Source organism: Calypte anna, chromosome 26, assembly GCF_003957555.1.
Source record: "Calypte anna isolate BGI_N300 chromosome 26, bCalAnn1_v1.p, whole genome shotgun sequence".
Taxonomy (NCBI): domain Eukaryota; kingdom Metazoa; phylum Chordata; class Aves; order Apodiformes; family Trochilidae; genus Calypte; species Calypte anna.
Window position 1 is genome coordinate 34,453 of NC_044271.1, and position 18,283 is coordinate 52,735.

The window sequence follows — 18,283 nt, forward strand, 5'->3', positions numbered from 1 at the left end:
CAGTTACTCCAGGGGCAGATTCAGTACTGTGCCTTTGCTTTAGAAGCCAAACTTCTAGGATTTCACAGATTTCTTTTCTTCTTCTCTGACAGAGCATTTGTTTCTGAGGAGTGAAAGAAACCAAAACCAAGTCAACATTTAATTGGTGCTATGTACTGGAAAAAGTAATAGGAAAAATCCATTGCAGGGCTATTATTTTCTAAAATAGGTTTATAACCTACAGCTCAATTCTCTGAAGCTGCCCAGTAATTCTCACTGAACAAAATTTCAAGCAGAAACATGCACAGAAGTCAAATTTCCCAATTTTAAGACCATTATTAGGACCTGCCAGAAATCACTGCCTGTTGGAAGGTTGTTCATAGAACTACAAGGGATTTTCAACCAACATTGATGAAGTCCAAGGTGAGATGCTTCTGTAACTAGAAAACCACCTTATTATCAAGTTACAGACTGCATATCTTTGCCATTTTTAATTACTGCTTTTAACATTTTGTACTATTTTACTGAAATAAGGGGTTATTACCAGGCTGCTTGCAAAATTGAAGGGCTGACAGAGCTGGGTTCTCTTACCATGAAGCATTCAGTCCTGATTCACACATCAGGAGCAGCCACCTCACTTCTGATGCTAAAAGCATGACTAAGCAGTGCTGGCTCCACCATTTCCCTGGGCTGAGTGACTATTCTGGATCTGAGCTCAGTTTTGAGGCAGATGATTCTACAGCAGGGCTCCTTGGGCAGTGAAGAGCATTGCTCCCAGTTTCTCAGCAAACTGCCACCTTTATGGAATATTTTCCTTTCTTTCCACAAAAGGATACGAGAGCCATTAACTCCTGAAATCTTGAAGTCATCTAATAACTGAACAACTCTCTCTTTACTTGGATCATTTGGGTCACTGTTGCGAACCTGCAGAGAAAAAAAGAGGATTAATTTTGTGTAGAATATATTCTAAAGTCAGATCTACTGCACTACTGTGAAGTTCCAACCCAAATTCGTTGCCCAGATGATCCAGAAATATCAAGCAGGTGACTAATGGGAACTCCCCAAACTTGTTTAAAAGAATAAAAAAGTAAAAATTGAGCCCCACTCACTGATTTTAGCAACTTGATTTCATCCAGTGCTGTTTCTGTGTAGTGCTCTGCACTCTTCACCACCTTCATTGCCACAAATCTCCTCCCTCTGTGCACACATGGTAAAGAAATTGGAGACTGTTAATGCTCATACCAAAGAACTTATTCTCCAGGATTATTCTAATTGTTTTGCCTCTAAGAGAGCTACTTATATAAGGCATCATGGAAAAATAAGGTAAATTACTCATGAAGAACATTTTTGGGTCTCTTTTTATACAACATCCATGTTAGTCATCTCTCATAAAAGGTCAGAGTGCAGAACACAAGAATATTCTTTCCTCATACATGGCTTGTCCCCTTACCTCCCTCCTCCTCCACACTTGTGTGCAAAATACCAACCCAAACTTCTGGGTTAGGAGGTGGACAGCTAGGTTTTGTGTTTTTAAGAAAAAAAATGCTTTCTGAATGCTGTGCATGCCCACCAGAAACACCAGCTAGAACAGGAGGACTTACTGGATGTCCCAAGCCAGCCAGACAGTGGAGAAGTGGCCCCATCCAAGCTTCCGAATCACGTGGTATCGTGCATTAAAGAGATCTCCTATTTTCACCAGGTGATAACCACCTAGAAAAAGAGGGAGAAGTTTATATATCAGGAGATCACACAAATGCTCAAGGGCAGGAATGTGGAACCAGCACCACAGCTTAAGGCAGGCTTATGCTACATGTTTACATTTAACTTATAAACAAATGCAAATGTTTCTCTAATTGGATCTTGCTGGAAGAAATTTATAGTATGACAAAGAGCCCCCTAGCTGACTGAAAAGTTTTAATATAACTGGATTAGAATGACTGATTTTACCTCCTTTTCAGTGTAGGTCATCACTGGAGGATCACAAAAGATTATTTTCTCAGTGAAAGTATCTAAAAGTTTGCTAGACTGACCACCTTTGGAAAACACAGCTTATGATGTTGAGAAGATCAGTACAGCTCAATATCAACATTGCTTTTGCATGCTCTGTCCCCATAAAATAGGAGAGTACTATTGAGTTCCCCTTGCAATTGACTGAAAGGCACTTTGCCATTTAACATCACCACCAAAAATAGGAAAGTCTCCTCCCTGCACTCTCTGTATCTCTCAAGCTGCTGACTATGCAGGAGGATTCCATGATGGAAGCAAAGACCAAAAAAGTCAAAGACACAAGGGACTGGCAGAAAACAGAATCACAAAATGGTAAAGGGGTAGGAAGGGACCTTTGAGGATCACCTATTCCACTCCCCTGCTGGCAGGATCCCCTAGAGATGTTTGAGAGGAGTACATCTAGGTGGGTCTTGAATGTCTCCAGGGATGGAGCCTCCACAACCTCCCTGGGCAATCTATTCCAGTGCTGTGTTACCCCCAGAGTGAAGAAGTATTCTTCATATTTAATTTAAATCTCTTGTATGCCAGTTTGTGTCCATTACCCTTTGTTCTGTCACTGCAGAAGGAAGAGAAGAATCTGTGACTTAAGGTGTGCATTTGAGGACCTGGAATTACACCCTAGATTTCAGGCACTCTCTCTTCAGTTGTGGTCAGCAAATACCACCCATGAAACACAAGCTTTGCCAGGAAGATTCAACTCTAACTGACTGGTTCATAAACAGGACAGGGAATTGCTGCCCATTACTTCAGTAGCTCAAAGCAGCAGAAATCCCTTTTCTTCCCTTAAAAGATTTCAGTTACTACAGTGACAGCTGCACCAATCACTAACTCACACAGTGGCTTTCTTCTTCCCACTTGTTTTACAACAAACAAAATCCACAAATACTTGGGTGGAATGCTAGAAGTCATGTAAATACTTTCAAGCAAAGCAAGGTTACAATTCAAGTTCCCTATTTGTACTTTGTGCTGTTTGTACTTTGCATTTTTAAACATATATATGAAATTTGTTGCATGTTGTTCAAAAGACACAATAAATGGTATCAAAGTAATCTTACAAAGTGCTTGGAGGTTGGGGGCACAGCTTCAAGTTTTGACTAATTGATCAACTGAATTTGTATGATCAATGTTCTGTCTTTTTTGAAGTATCTGCTGTGATACAAAAGCCTGAGCCTTTTGATATTGAGTTACACTGTGGTGTTTCTGTTTGTTCTGTATTGAGTGAAAAGAAACAGTGAATGACTGTACTTGCAGACACAGTTATCTCAGGAATGGATGCTCAGATTGTGACCTTCAAAAGGAAATAGTGAAGAATTTGGAAGATTTCAAAGTGCTCTTTTCCTGATGACAATCAAACAGCACCTGAATGCCTATTTTCTTTTATCAATTTTGAAAGCCCTCTAGCACAGAGGAAAAGCTAACAGCTTTAAACAGTTGCATTAAAGACAGCTCTCCAACTCCCATCTTGACTGATACAAGAGGGAACCTTGGAGAACAGTTTCTCCATTTCAGCTTAGCTTGAAAAGTGTTTAAAAAAATAATTAAAAGGGAGTCTTATTTTCATTCTCTATAGCAGATGGGAAACTGAAGGAAACTTCTGATTACACTGAAAAACCTGCACCTTAACCAGAGAAGATCTCACCTTTGCAGTAATCATTTGGATCCTCTTGTTCATCATCATCTGATCCCAGGATTTCTTCCTCTTGCTCTGGAAGATCATTCTCTGAATGAGCAGCAGGGCCCCGATGCTGGTTGTCTGGTCTGAAAGAGAACACACTGCATGTCTCACAAAAGTTACTCTCCAGTTCAGGAGCTTCCATTTCACACAAAGGTTTGCTCATCATGGAGGAGATGCAATATTCAGCCTTCAGAAAAACTATTTTCATATTTAAATGCTTTCACTCCTAGGCTAGTGTAAAAGTAGATAAACATAGATTTTCATAGACTAGTGAGAAATACAAATTACTGCCCCAGATTCACTTTTATAAAAGTGAGACAAAGAAAAGACCAGACAAGATAGCAAGTCAAAAGCTTTGTGATCCCAGCATGACATCAATCTCTTTGAACACCTTCTCAGTCTTTCATCCAGTCAGGACTCTTCTAAAGCAAATTTATATTATGTTACTTTGTATAAAACCTGAAGATTTAAATGTTGATTAATGTTATTTTAAATACCAACAAATTAATTCTTACTCCTTTGGAAAAAAAATCAAACAAGTGGTTTAGAACTCGTGCCCTTTTGTCCCTTTCACCTTCAAGATCAAATGAACAATCCTTCTGCTTGCAACACTTTAGAACTCTAGAATTCCTAATATTGCCCTTAATTCTCCTGTGCCCATGTGATAAGTTGCATTTCCAGTTTGCCTCTTTGCTGAGGGTCTATGGTTTGTTACAGCTGACTGAACTATGGGGAAAAGGGAGTACACAGCACAGGTGCTGTGTGAATCCTTCTGAGAGCTTGTGATGGCAGAGGCTTTCAAATCAGGCACCGAGATGGTTATTTTTGTTTCAGTCCCACAGTCACAAATAAACCTATCAGTTTGGGGTGTTTAACTTTGCACCAAATGTGCTACTCTCAGCTCCTGCTTGTGAGGATCACGTTGGCCAAGGCCACCTCACCACTCTCCTGGATCCAAGCCCTGTTGAAGCTCCCTGAGCTACCTCCCCCTGCCACACTTACAGCCAAACACCTCATTAAATAATTCCCCCAGACCAGGTTAAGTCCTTTACAAAGCATTACAGGGAACAGCTAAATGTTTAATCTTCAATATCCTTTTGTAGAAAGCAAGAATTCATAACAAAAACAATGCCTACAACCTATCTGTAGTGGGGAGCCAATGGCAAACAACTGCAGGATGTTAACATTAAGCTTTCTTTTCTTAGAACTTTGAGATATTAAACAAAACAACAAGGCTGAGGCTGTCTGAAGAGGTGGGCAACAGAGTTCTTCACAGCAATGACGTCCAAGCAGGAGGTAAGATTCTTCCCCACAAGCAAATCCTTGTTCCAGGGAAGCTGCAGACAGGTCTCAGGCTTCCCACCTCAAATCCCACCTCAAATCCCACTCCATTTACTCAAAGGAGGAGTAGCTGCTGAGACAGGCACTGGTTCTGCCAAGGCATGTGGGCTTTGGGAAGCAGTTTTTGTAGCTCCTGACTGAGCTGGAGTCCTCTGCATCGTATGGTGGTTGTACTAATGGGACAAAGAATATTTCTGGTTGGAGTAGTTAGAGAGCAGAGTGAGGGACCAGCATTTATACACTCATGCTGAGGCTTCAGACATGAAATAAATCAGGTTCCATTACACTACAGCCATCTTAAATATCTCTGGAGCATGAAAAAGAAGAAATCACCCATTTCAGTCTGCTTGGGACTAAACTTGTAGCCATTTACCATCAGGAACATTCAAGCAAAGAGGAGCTACAAAGGTCATCCCAGGCACAACCAAATTATCCAGCATTTTCTTTCTGTCAGAGCCACTAAGTCCCACTGGGTTTTTTCATTCAGGAAGAGATAAGCAACACAGATTAGTGCTCTCAGACCAGGCACCAAGACTACCAGACAGTCCATTCCACAGCTGCCAGGCTAAAGAGATATTTATTAACAACCCCCCAGATTGATTCAGCCCCAAGATATTTAATATTTTGACTTCTGGCTCTCTGTGAGCCACTGGATTACAAGTTGGGGGAAGGAAAAAAGGAAACTGGGAGGGGGGAAAGTCTTGGAGGTCAAAAAGCTGTTTTAGAAATGCTGCACTCCTTTGGGGACAACTGAGCTGCAAATAAAGTCAGAGACTGTCCCTAAATAAGAGTGATAAAGGCAAGAAAGGGCCATGGAGAGAATGAATGAGGGGGAGAACGGATGCTCATGTAGGGTAAAGAGAACCAGAACACAGAACTGGACAGAAAGGAGAATTTAAGCCCAGTAGCCACACCCATGGTGTAAATAGTGAGGAAGAATTCTCCCCAGTGCTGCTTCAAGATTTGATTTTTTTTTTTAACTGGTTGAGATGTAGGGGATTAGAAGATATTCAAAAGAAAATTCCTCTTAAGAACCACTGATGCAGACAGAAACATCATGCCAGCCTGCAACCCAAATGCTGCTCAATAGTAGTAATTTCATGCATCAAGGAAGAAGTGACTGGAAGCACTAAACCCCATTATCTTGAAAGCTTTCTGCAACCCTCCTAAAAAGGGGCTGACAAATCACACTGCTGACAACCTTGTGCCTGACACACCCTCTGGTCTGCATCTGAAGCTGTCCTGAAGGTCCTGAAGCATTTTGCCTGTATGTTATAATCTCTTATACAGATAGAGAGCTGTATTCAGGTCACAGACATTTCTAAGGTGCTATTTCCTTTATGAAATCACCTCCAAAACACACCTTATTCCTTTGCCTTCCTCTGAAAACTCATTAGATTTTCTTACATCCCACCACCTCCTTCCCCCAGAGTGACCATGTCAGCTGCAGATACGGATTAAGAGAGAATTAATCAGTGCAGAATACATATTAATACCAAAGAAAAACTGATACACCAAACCCACAACCCTCATCTGTCTGCTTTGCTCACAGACAGCACTCTAAAAGGCACAAAAGGCTGCTAAAACCAGGAGAAAAATCCATACTCTATTTAAAGATGCCAGCTGTTAGTATTGCAAAATGCAGATAAAAGATTTGAAGAGCCTATGAAAAATGGTTAAAAGTTCATACATTGAAAGAAACCAAGTGTTTTAGGGTACTTTTTCATGGCCTCCTCTGTTCTACTTAAGAACACCTTGATCACCATTTACTTTGGCTCTCTCAACGTGCTAATTAATCACACCCTGGATTTTCAGGGTCTCTCTGCAAACCCCCAGCAATATTTTTACTGCAGGGAAACAATGTGGAACAGCAATGCCAAGGCACAATGCAAGTTCTTTTATGGAATTCCTGTGAATCAATACTTAGAGACCCTCCCCTGAAGTCCTTACCCTCAGGAATGCCTAAAAGAACTGCAAATTCATGAGATAAAAAAGAAAAAAACCACAAAATAACAAACCAAAACAAAAAGAGGGTAACCTACCTGCAGGAAGCACGACCTCCCATTGCTAAAGATATTCCTGGTGACAGCCCAATCGTTTTCGAAAGAGCCATTAAAAACCCAAAGGCAGGAAGCACATCGGAGGGGATGGTTCTTCTGGAAGGCAGCAAAGCTTTGTGCAAGAGTGAGGGAGAAGAGGGCTTTGCCTCCACCACCTAGCTGCAACTGCACAGCACTGCATTGCAGGTACAGGGCCTTGCAGCAAGGCTGGGGGCTGCTCCCAGCTCAGTGCCCTGCGAATTCAGTCATGGCAGGGGGTTGAGCATAAGGAGATTCATCTGCTCTTGATGTTCCCTGGCCTCCAAATTTTTCCCACTAATGAAATTAGCAATTCAGGCAGATACTTTGTTTCATCTTGCTGAACAAGCCGGTTTTATTTGCCTATTCAATAGTCCACTGGATTCCAAGTGAAGATGAGGATCATGGTAATTGCTGAAAAGTCCAACCCTTTTGATACAGAAATGCCAGCACAGTCACAGAGGAGAGGAAGGGCGTTCAAAGTGAAAATGGATTTTCTGAAGTCATTCCAAACCTCCCTATCCAGAGCTGCGAGAAAAACTGATCCTTTATGCTTAAAAGTAAAAAAAAAAACCCAAAAGCAAACTAAACAAACAAAAAAAAACAGGAGTAAAATCTTCCTTTAAAAGGTGAACAGAATATTTTTACAGCAGCAGGCACTTAACATCTCCCTCTGACCACGTAGAAGAATTACCAGCCATTTCCTGTGCCTGTTTATCCTGCTGGTTTATGTAAGTGATAGGGGAAACAAGTCAGCAACAACGTGACACAGCAAGTAATAATTTAGGGGTTTTTTTTTTCTGCTAGACTGTTGAGAAGTGAAAGGCACCAGGGAGCTGGCTTTCCCGTTTTCGACCAAGATGGATTGATCTCATTACACATCTACAATACATTCACTTTATAAGCTCATTTTTAACACTTTAGCATTACTAAACCCCTTGATATCAGAAGAGGTTTGCTAACAACATGCAAAATTTTCCACTGCAGACAGAATTCTGCTCCAGGTCTATTGAATCCAGCTGACAACTCTGCTCACCTCTGCACAGCAAGGTCAGAAACAGTTATTTGCAGGAACTAAGATTTCAGTCACTCATTTGTTCCTTACAAAAGGTGTTCAAGTTTGTATTCTCTTACCAGTTTCCCATAAAATCACTTATTTGGTCCACACACTAAAAATAAAGTAGGAAATTATTAAGGAGGCTCCTCCATCACACAATGTGGGTTCTTACAGGCTTGCACTGAGGCAGATCCAACAGCATCAGGAGGATAAGAAGATGGCAGAGCAGAGCCATGCCCCTCAGTGCAGGGAAACTGCAACTTTTTGGGTGCTGCTGAGTGGCACCAGGACGGGCTCCTCACTGCTCTCTACCTTTCCAGCTGAGCCATCCCATCAGCCAAGTCTCCACATGCAACTTCACTGTCAACACCCAGAACTTGTTCTCCCCACCCCAACAACTCACATCAAGCACTTGGAGAGGTGCTGTGGTTCTCCTAGTTGAGTGACTTCTTCAAAACTCTGCTCTGTACAGGGAATCAATCCTTTCACAGCAGATATTCAGTCTGTGCTACCTGCTTCCAAGAGACACAAAACCAGACCTCCCCTTCCATCCTCCAAGCAAGGCAGGCAGTGTCCTACTTGATCAGATCACTTTTGTCACACCTCTGACTCTTAGCTGTGTGCTAACAAAACCCACACTCTCCTTACTCCTCCTCCCCTTGCCACTTGCAGAGCTGACACCTCTCTGGAGGAAACCAAAAGCAATTGGCTTTTCCAAATGATTTTTAAGCAGCCTGCAGTACAATCTTTATCAACACTGTCATTCCCTATTTGGAAGCTCAAATTATACCCATGAAACATCCCCAAACAGAATTCACTTCAGGGAATGTAAGAAATGATGAACCCAGCTCATACTGTAGGAGATGCAGATAAAAGGACTGGGACACACCTTGGGACTCTTGCTTTTCACCTTTACCCATAATTTCCAGGGTTGTCCACCCACTGCATTGAGACCTCACCTTAAGTGCTCTTAAGGATTCCTTGTTTTCATTTGGAGAAGAAGGAAAAAAAAACTAAACCAAAACAACACATCCATGGCATGGTGAAAAGCCAGAATTTAAAATCTCTCTCCTGTTTTCACCCCCTGTAACATCAAGACAAAGTCTCTTTAAGGGAAGCATGCTTGCCAGACTGCATCTCATTACTATTCCCTACTGCCTGAAATTAAGATCATGTTAAAGCACATCCAGTCAGATGGCTGCTCCTGGTGCCAGCCTCCAACACACACACAGAGATCTGCTGGCAAACCTCGTGGGTGATAAATGTTGTACCTGTTTAGACCCAAACTTACAGCAGGAAGTCAAGCCTGAAATTACAGAAGTACCCTCCTGATTGTACCTGCACCTCTCAGCTCCAGAAATGGGACTTGGAAGAACTGTAAATCATAGATTGTGGGGCACTCGTGGGTCTACAGTCCACCAAATTTTGTGATTATTGCAATTCATTCACTCTTCAATCTCCGGTTTTCTGAATAAAGAACTGGCAGCGTGGCCAGCAGGTCCAGGGAAGGGATTCTGCCCCTGTGCTCAGCTCTGGGGAGGCCACAGCTTGAGTCCTGTGTCCAGTTCTGGGCCCCTCAGCCCCTCAGGAAGGAGCTTGAGGTGCTGGAGCAGGTCCAGAGAAGAGCAAGGAGGCTGTGAAGGGATCCAGCAGAATTCCTGTGAGGAAGGGCTGAGGGAGCTGGGGGTGTTGAGGCTGGAGAAGAGGAGGCTCAGGGGAGACCTCATCACTCTCTCCAACTCCCTGAAAGGAGGTTGGAGCCAGGGGGGGATTGGGCTCTTTTCCCAGGCAACTCTCAGCAAGACAAGAGGGAAGGGTCTCAAGTTGTGCCAGGGGAGGTTTAGGTTGGAGATGAGAAAGAATTTCTTTCTGGAGAGGGTGATCAGGCATTGGAATGGGCTGCCCAGGGAAGTAGTGGATTCTCCGTGTCTGGAGATCTTTCCAAAGAGCCTGGATGTGGCACTGAGTGCCATGGGCTGGGAACCACGGGGGGAGTGGATCAAGGGTTGGACTTGATGAGCTCTGAGGTCCCTTCCAACCCAGCCAGTTCTAGGATTCTGTGATTCTATGAAATATTCTGCCAGCATGGCAGATCCACAATAATTGCTGCTCTACTTGCTCCAGAATACCAAGTGGAGAACTCAGGAGGACTGGAGATGGTCAAAGCTTCAGTTTTGGAAGACTGGTGCTCAGGAGCACCAAGAAATACTTTTGTTTACCAGACCAGTGGGAGTTCATTTTGAGGAGAAGTAATAAGAACAGAACGAATGCACAAATAAAACAGGCAATCAAGTTTCCTGCTCCCCATCCCCACTCCCCCACACAAGCACTTAACAAGCTGTTTGTAGAACTGTCTGCTATTCCAGCTATGACAAACCAAGGGAATTCCATGGAAACCAGCAGAGCTTCAGTTGTGTCCTGTCAAGAGTCTGACAATCACTTCTGTATTTGAATGAAAAATAAAAAAACCTGTGGGAGAGGCACTCTGACTCTGCCTTAAACATATGTTCTGATACTTACAAGAGTTGTAGCCCTGGTATTAATTATTGAATTATTGTGTGGAGAACATAAAGCACGATCCTGATCCCAGGCAAAGTTTTGAATGAGGAAGTTGAGGAAAAACCTGAGCAGACTCAGAGAACTCCAGGGCTCCTCCAAACCAGCAGGAAAGGGATACACACAAGGCAGGCAGTAACAAAACTGGAAACTATCAGACTCTAGTAGGAATTTTCAGCTCCCCAGAGTGTATAAATGGAAAAACAAACAAACAACCTCCTCATCTCTCATCTCAATTGTATTGAGAAGAAAGAAAGAAGAAAGGTTCCTCTGCATGTCAAAAGTCTGGCCAGAAAATTACAGATAACTGTAAATCAATTTCTTTTCTTAGGAAATGATCTATAATACAGCACTATTTGGTCAGTTTCTTGTCTGTTTCCCTAACTGCTTTTAATCTGGATGGATTTTTAGTCCAGTTTTTAAACTCAAGGACTTTATCTCCAAAGTAACTTTCAGAGTACATTTTTCCTAGGACAAAGAGAACATTTTGAGCTTCTAAAGGTTTGCAAGATACAACGCAGGCAGAAAAAAGCCACAGTATTTTCCTGGCAATTATGGTCTAACAGTCAGAAATTATTCCATTACAAATTACCAGAGCTGCTGGTAAATAAAGTACCATCTCTATTTATATTTTAGTTCAAGTAGAAGCTTGTATTTTCAAACAGAAGCATAGTTTGGAGGTATACAGCAGATCTATTGGGTTTTCATTCCAACTGCACAACAGTCTTACAGCACAGGGCATTAATCTGTTCCAAACAAAAGCACACAGATGGCCTGCTCCAGCATCACTCCAGCCAGGATGGATGTTCTGTCCACACTAGAGATACCACAAAGGAACATTCCCTTCCAGAGGGACCTGGGATCTTTAAAAGAAAATTATTTTAAAAAGCTTGTTAGCCTGCAATGCTTCCTAACAGCCAGGACCTGCACTCCAAGCACACACGTGGCCTGGTTTGGGCTCCAGGACCTGCAAAGGAAGACGCAGCCACCTCGTGGCCGATGAAAGGTTGAGCTGCTGGGACACCCCTAACTCCTTCCTCCTCCTCCTGTGCTCACAGACATCCCCTTCCAGTGCAGCTCAGGGAACACCACAACCCAGGAATTCTGTTTCCAGCTCTCTAGAAGGAAAAGCACAACTCCTCCCCCTTCCTAAGGAGCAGGGCAAATGTGACACCTGGAGTTTGTCTGCCAAAGCCACACTGCAAGGAGCAGGAACTGCTCACTGCAAGGAGCAGGAACTGCTTTGAACTATCTGCAAAAACCACCTCCATTTGTGACCATCAGGCAAAACCAGTTACTTGAATGCACCTCAAGTTCAGCCATAAGGTTTACAGACTAAGTTATGAAAGTTTTTGGGGGGAAAAGGGGGGACAACGGGGGGGGGACAAACGGGGGGGGGACAGACGGGGGGGGGACAACGGGAGGGGCAACAACGGGAGGGTGGACAACGGGATGGCGGACAACGGGAGGGGGGACAACGGGGGGGGACAACGGGGGGAAGAGGGGGGAAGAGGGGGGAAGAGGGGGGAAGAGGGGGGAAGAGGGGGGAAGAGGGGGAAGAGGGGGGAAGAGGGGGAAGAGGGGGGAAGAGGGGGGAAGAGGGGGAAGAGGGGGGAAGAGGGGGGAAGAGGGGGGAAGAGGGGGAAGAGGGGGAAGAGGGGGGAAGAGGGGGAAGAGGGGAAGAGGGGGGAAGAAGGGGGAAGAGGGGGGAAGAGGGGGGAAGAGGGGGGAAAAGGGGGGAAAAGGGGGGAAAAGGGGGAAAGGGGGAAAAGGGGGAAAGGGGGAAAAGGGGGAGAAAGGGGGGAAAAGGGGGGAAAAGGGGGGAAAAGGGGGGGAAAAGGGGGGGAAAGAAAAGAGGGAAAAGAAAAAGAGAAAAAGAAAAAGAGAAAAAGAAAAAGAGAAAAAGAAAAAGAGAAAAAGAAAAGAGAAAAAGAAAAAGAGAAAAAGAAAAAAGAGAAAAAGAAAAAGAGAAAAGAAAAGAGAAAAAGAAAAAGAGAAAAAGAAAAAAGAGAAAAAGAAAAAGAGAAAAAGAAAAGAGAAAAAGAAAAAGAGAAAAAGAAAAGAGAAAAAGAAAAAGAGAGAAAAAGAGAAAAGAAAAAGAAAAAAGAAAAGAGAAAAAGAGAAAAAGAAAAAGAGAAAAGAAAAAGAGAAAAAGAAAAAGAGAAAAAGAAAAAGAGAAAAGAAAAAGAGAAAAAGAAAAGAAAAAAGAAAAAAGAGAAAAAAGAAAAAAGAGAAAAAGAAAAAGAGAAAAGAAAAAGAGAAAAAAGAAAAAGAGAAAAAGAAAAAGAGAAAAGAAAAAGAGAAAAAGAAAAAAAAGAGAAAAGAAAAAGAGAAAAAGAAAAAGCTTGTAAACCTACAAACTTGTTTTTTACAGAAAGGCTTTTCTGAGTGCCTCTGGGAATCAACTGCCTGAGCTGTTCACACCTCCTGAACTGATAAAATGAATCCATCACACACTCCCCAAATAGCTTTCAGCAAAGCTATCTTTTGGGCAGTAGCACTGCAGCAGCCCACTACCAAACTCCCTGGACGTTATTAGCAACTACAGCTTTTGATATTCCTGACACGTTCTTAATATTAAAGAAAAGGCAAAGGAGAAAAACGTTGTCTCTCTTTTTTTTTTTTTTTCTAGAAATCATTTAAATCCATTTTATTTTCTAACTCTTGCCTTTTGGATGGAAAAGGCTGAGCCAAGCAGGAATCAAGGCTTCACTCCAATGGCCACAAAGCAGCCCAGTGGACAGCCAAGTTGACACTCAGGACCTCACTATCTTGTTCTTCATCCCCCCCAGGCTGTCACTCCCCTTCTCCTTCCTCCTCCTCAACTCTCAAAAAAAAAAAAAAAAGGTTTAATAGCTCTTCAGCTGCCCAGATTTGGGGATGTTTTACAGGAGGACACAGGTACCTGATGCTTTCCTCTCACCAAGCAGCTTTGCCTGCTCTCTTTCTGCTGGATGTGTCACTTGCTCCTTCACTGATACCAAATAAAAGGTTTGAAGAGAGGAAAAATGGCAAGAAAAAGGAACAGCCTGGAATTTGGGGAAAATGAAGAACTTTGTGACCTTCCCACAAAACAAAAAATAAATCCATATAGACAGAACTGTAATTAGTATTTACAAGGGCTTTCTGGAAATCACCAGTTTAGGCTGGTCTTATCTGAACCCAAATAGCAGCAATTTTAACTACTGCTGCTGAAAAAAAAGAGATAACTTTGTACTATACAAGGCCCATTCTGATTATTTTAACCTTTCCAGGTGGCTTTTCTTCCTGCTTTTAAAAGGACTGGGTTAACAGAGAAACTTTAAGCAGGTCCAGCCACTTCTGAAGGGAAAAATATTCTGAACTGCTGCTTTAAATCCCTTCAAAACATTCTTTGCATTTTTATCCTTACTCATAATAAGGTAATTCCTAATAGTTACCAGCTTTAACCTTTTATAAGCAGTTGCTGCATACTTTTTACTGGCTTCATCCAGAAAAAATTACATGTGTGTGCTCTAACCACCTGCCACCAAACAGCAGAGGCTAAAGAATGTTCCATCTCATTTTGAGCTTAGATTTTAGCAAAAGTCTCTCAACAACCCAGTTAAGCTTATTTTAGAAGATTTAACTAGAGCAGCTTTGTATTTAAATAGAATAAATGTCATGGAGCTGCACCTGAAGCTAGAGGATGACCCTGGGTTCTTTTTCACTGAATCCTAGAATTGGCTGGGTTGGAAGGGAGCTCAGAGCTCATCAAGTCCAACCCTTGATCCACTCCCCCCGTGGTTCCCAGCCCATGGCACTCAGTGCCACATCCAGGCTCTTTGGAAAGATCTCCAGACACGGAGAATCCACTACTTCCCTGGGCAGCCCATTCCAATGCCTGATCACCCTCTCCAGAAAGAAATTCTTTCCCATCTCCAACCTAAACCTCCCTGGCACAACTTGAGACCCTGCCCTCTTGTCTTGCTGAGAGTTGCCTGGGAAAAGAGCCCAACCCCCCCCTGGCTCCAACCTCCTTTCAGGGAGTTGCAGAGAGTGATGAGGTCTCCCCTGAGCCTCCTCTTCTCCAGCCTCAACACCCCCAGCTCCCTCAGCCCTTCCTCACAGCAATTCTGCTGGATCCCTTCACAGCCTCCTTGCTCTTCTCTGGACCTGCTCCAGCACCTCAATCTCCTTCCTGAGCTGAGGGGCCCAGAACTGGACACAGGACTCAAGCTGTGGCCTCCCCAGAGCTGAGCACAGGGGCAGAATCCCTTCCCTGGACCTGCTGGCCACGCTGTTCCTGAGCCAGTCCAGGATGCCATTGGCCTTCTTGGCCACCTGGGGCACACTGCTGGCTCCTCTTCAGCTTCCTGCAATCCAGACTCCCAGGTCCCTTTCTGCCACTCTGTCCCCAGCCTGGAGCTCCCCATTGGGGTTGTTGTGGCCAAAGTGCAGGACCCGGCACTTGGAATGTTGAACCTCATCCCGTTGGAATCAGCCAATTTTTGCTTTAAGGCATAAAAGTCCATGCAGGTTTCTTGAATTTCTGAGGTAGGATCTACCAGGGAACAAGCAGTTTAACACAGTGTTTACAACTAATGTGGTTTTCCCACTCAAATCAAAGTTCCTGGTCAAATCAACAGCTAACCTGTAAGTAAGTACCTGCTTTAGCTAGTTTTAACTAGGTTTTTTTAACAAACAAAAGCCCCAGGCCAGCACTGAAGTTACCATTCAGCAACTTCAGAATTTTTTGCAAAGACAACACCAGTCCTTCCAACTGCAACTGGGACTCAGCTGGCAGAGTCAGCATTGTGTTTGTCTGCAGCTGGCCAAGAAACAAAGCAGCAGAGAGAGAATTAAAGGAGCAATTATTCTTTCAGAAATCAGGATGCAGATGGCACTACAGAAAGAGGAGAGTTCTTCAAAACCTGTCCTCGTGCTATCATCAAAAAATACCAGGAATATCCACAAAAACACAATGCAGAGGTCCCAGGCAGCTCCATTACAGCTCTTCACCCCTCAGAAGCCTCATTGCAAAACAACTGAATCTTTGCTGGAGACAAACAACAATTTTTCTTAATTGCTATGCTTTGTCAGAAGAAATTAGTAAGAAAACACTTCTCAAGACCTAAAAAAACCCCTCCAACTCCCACCCAAAAGCCTTGCTTATTAATCCATTTCAGTTCCCAAGCACCAGTGGGTATAAAACCTCCTGAGGTACCAGAGATTTTAAACAAATAAGCAGTGTTTTACTGAGCACTGGGGACTGGCTCTGGGATTTACGTCATTTTTCACTAGCAAGGGATCCACGAGCAGCACTGAATGCAGTCTGGTGGGAACCATTGTTTGGTATTTACTGGAGATATTGAACTTTTTATATCTGCATCCAAAAGTTTACCACATATAAAGACTTGTGAAATCCCTCAGGTAGGAGAGAAGCCACAGAAGAGCATCAAAGTTAGGGAAAGAAGCAAGCAACGCATCAGAGCCTTCTTGTGGCAAGATAAGAAAGGAAAAAAAAACCCCAAAGAAACCAGGGGAAGGGAAAGAGAGTCAAGAGAAGGATCCAGAGATCGGAGGGGACACTGGGCACAGCGTGGGGCCGAGGGATGGAGCCGACCAGGCCAAAGGAGCAGGCTGGAGCAGGCTGGCAGCTCCATCACCCAACTGCGGGGTGAGAGCCCCCTCAGCACCCAGACCGCCCCGCTCCCCACCCAAGAAACACGGGTAGGGGCCGGTGAGGAAGCCTGAAGTCCTGAGGAAACCCAAGCCCGGCAAAACCCGCCGCCCCGGGCCACCAGCCGCGCCGGGCTCCCCGCGAAACGTGGCTTCAATTAAAGCGGCGTGAAAAACCCGCCCGGCCGGAGGGGTTTGCAGGCTCCTCCGCCTCGGGAACGCCGGGCTGGGCAGCGCTTTCCCTTCAGGGAAGGCCGGGAGGTAACAAAGAGGCGTCAGGAGGCAGCGGCCGCCTGAGGGGAGCCGGGGCCGCACTTTACTTCCTCTGGGGCCTTGTCCTTCTTGGCTTTAGTCCGCTTCTTTCGGGCCTGCAGCGCCAGCACTGAGGGAGAGAAAGGGAGAGAGTGGGCTGAGGGGTGGGTGCGCAGAGTCCCGGGGTGGTGGGGGTGTTGTGTGTGGGGTGTGTGGGTGCTGGGGTCGGGGTCCCCGCTCACCTTTCCGCTCCATCTCCGTCAGGGCCGGGAGCGGCGGCTGCCCCGCGCGCTTGCGCCCTGCGGCCCCTCCGCCGCCTCCGCCCCTCCTCGCGCCCGGCGCGGGCAGGAGCACGCGCAGCTGCGGCGGACCAGCGCGCCCCCTAGCGGCTCGGAGGGATCCGGAGGAGCCGCTTGGGGAGGAGCTGAAAGAAGCGGCGGAGGCTCCACCCCCCGACTCGCGCTCCCGGCATCGCCCCCGCGGCTCCTCCTCCTCCTCCTCAGCCGAGGGGGGGCGGGGCTGCCCGCGAGACGGCTCCGCCCCCACCGGTGGCGGCGGCGATGGCGGCATCGGCTGCTGGCGCGCGCCGGGCCCCTCACGCTGGGGCGAGGGCGGGGCGGGAGACGGGAGCCCCCCCATGGCGGCTGTGACGTCAGCGCCGCGCGAGTAACGGGAGCCCCTCCCCTCCCATGGCGGCTGTGACGTCAGCGCCGCGCGGGTAACGGGAGCCCCCGTTCTACCAGACGAGCTCGTACCTTGTGACGAAAGCCCCCCCGCGGGTGTGACGTCAGCAGCACGCGTGTGGCAGAAGCCCCCCGCAGCTGTGGCGTCAGCGCCGGGCGGGTGAGGGGAGCCCCCCCCATGTCTAAAAACGAGCACCGTGCTTGTGAGAAAAGCCCCCGGTACAAGCAAGGGTCTTCATATTACACGCTATTAAATGGTGATGTGAAATGATTCCGTATTGAGTTACCACACGTTATTAAACGATATTAAAATAAAAGCAAATTATTGCTGTTATCATTACCAAAAAAAAGAAACTTCTCAGTGATGTGGCCGGTCAGGAGTTTCCCTGTAAGCGCTGAACAAAGGAACCACCTGAAGAAGCACAGAAGGTGGTTAGTAATATGGAATAATGATAATAACAACAATAACAATAATAATAAAATAATAATTATTATTATTGTATTGGAATTTTGCCCACTCTGTCCCCACCCGCAGCTCCGCTTGTCTCCGTTCCACCCCTGCCACCCTTTATCCTGGCCCAAACCAGGACACGTTCTCATCTCAGTGCCTGCTATCCCCTTTTTCTGCTGAGCCATGGAATCACTGAGGCTGGAGAAGGCCTCTGAGATCATCAAATCCAGCTGGAAAATCAGCGGTTGGCTCCCACCTGGGTTTGTTTCTTCACGTGAGGACACCCGACCAGCACTTGGCCTGCAGATGGGTGTCATCCCCCCTGACAGGAGCTGCTCCCACGCAGAGCCTGCTGAGAAGTCTCCTACAGGAAGATTCCACTGAGCAGAGAATCATGGAATGGGCTGGGTTGGAAGGGACCTCAGAGATCATCAAGTCCAACCCTTGATCCACTCCCCCCGTGGTTCCCAGCCCATGGCACTCAGTGCCACATCCAGGCTCTTTGGAAAGATCTCCAGACACGGAGAATCCACTACTTCCCTGGGCAGCCCATTCCAATGCCTG

General features: G+C 45.4%; 1 protein-coding gene across 2 annotated transcripts in view; it reads right to left on the reverse strand.

Annotated features, from left to right (window-relative positions):
• The window catches only part of SRPK1 (SRSF protein kinase 1), a 28,934-nt gene extending 12,028 nt beyond the window's left edge, over positions 1–16,906 (reverse strand). Inside the window, exons 1-6 of one of the 2 annotated variants that reach the window (XM_030465355.1) lie at positions 16,828–16,906; positions 16,654–16,715; positions 3,626–3,744; positions 1,581–1,689; positions 1,089–1,176; positions 816–903 (exon numbers count right to left, since the gene is read on the reverse strand). In XM_030465355.1, the coding sequence (XP_030321215.1) occupies positions 816–903; positions 1,089–1,157 (157 nt within the window). In that variant the 5' untranslated portion in view covers positions 1,158–1,176; positions 1,581–1,689; positions 3,626–3,744; positions 16,654–16,715; positions 16,828–16,906. Of the gene's footprint in view, positions 1–815; positions 904–1,088; positions 1,177–1,580; positions 1,690–3,625; positions 3,745–7,044; positions 7,518–16,653; positions 16,716–16,827 lie in introns of those variants that run through there. The other variant, XM_030465352.1, reaches the window with a different exon arrangement.
• Positions 16,907–18,283: the final 1,377 nt, after the last annotated feature.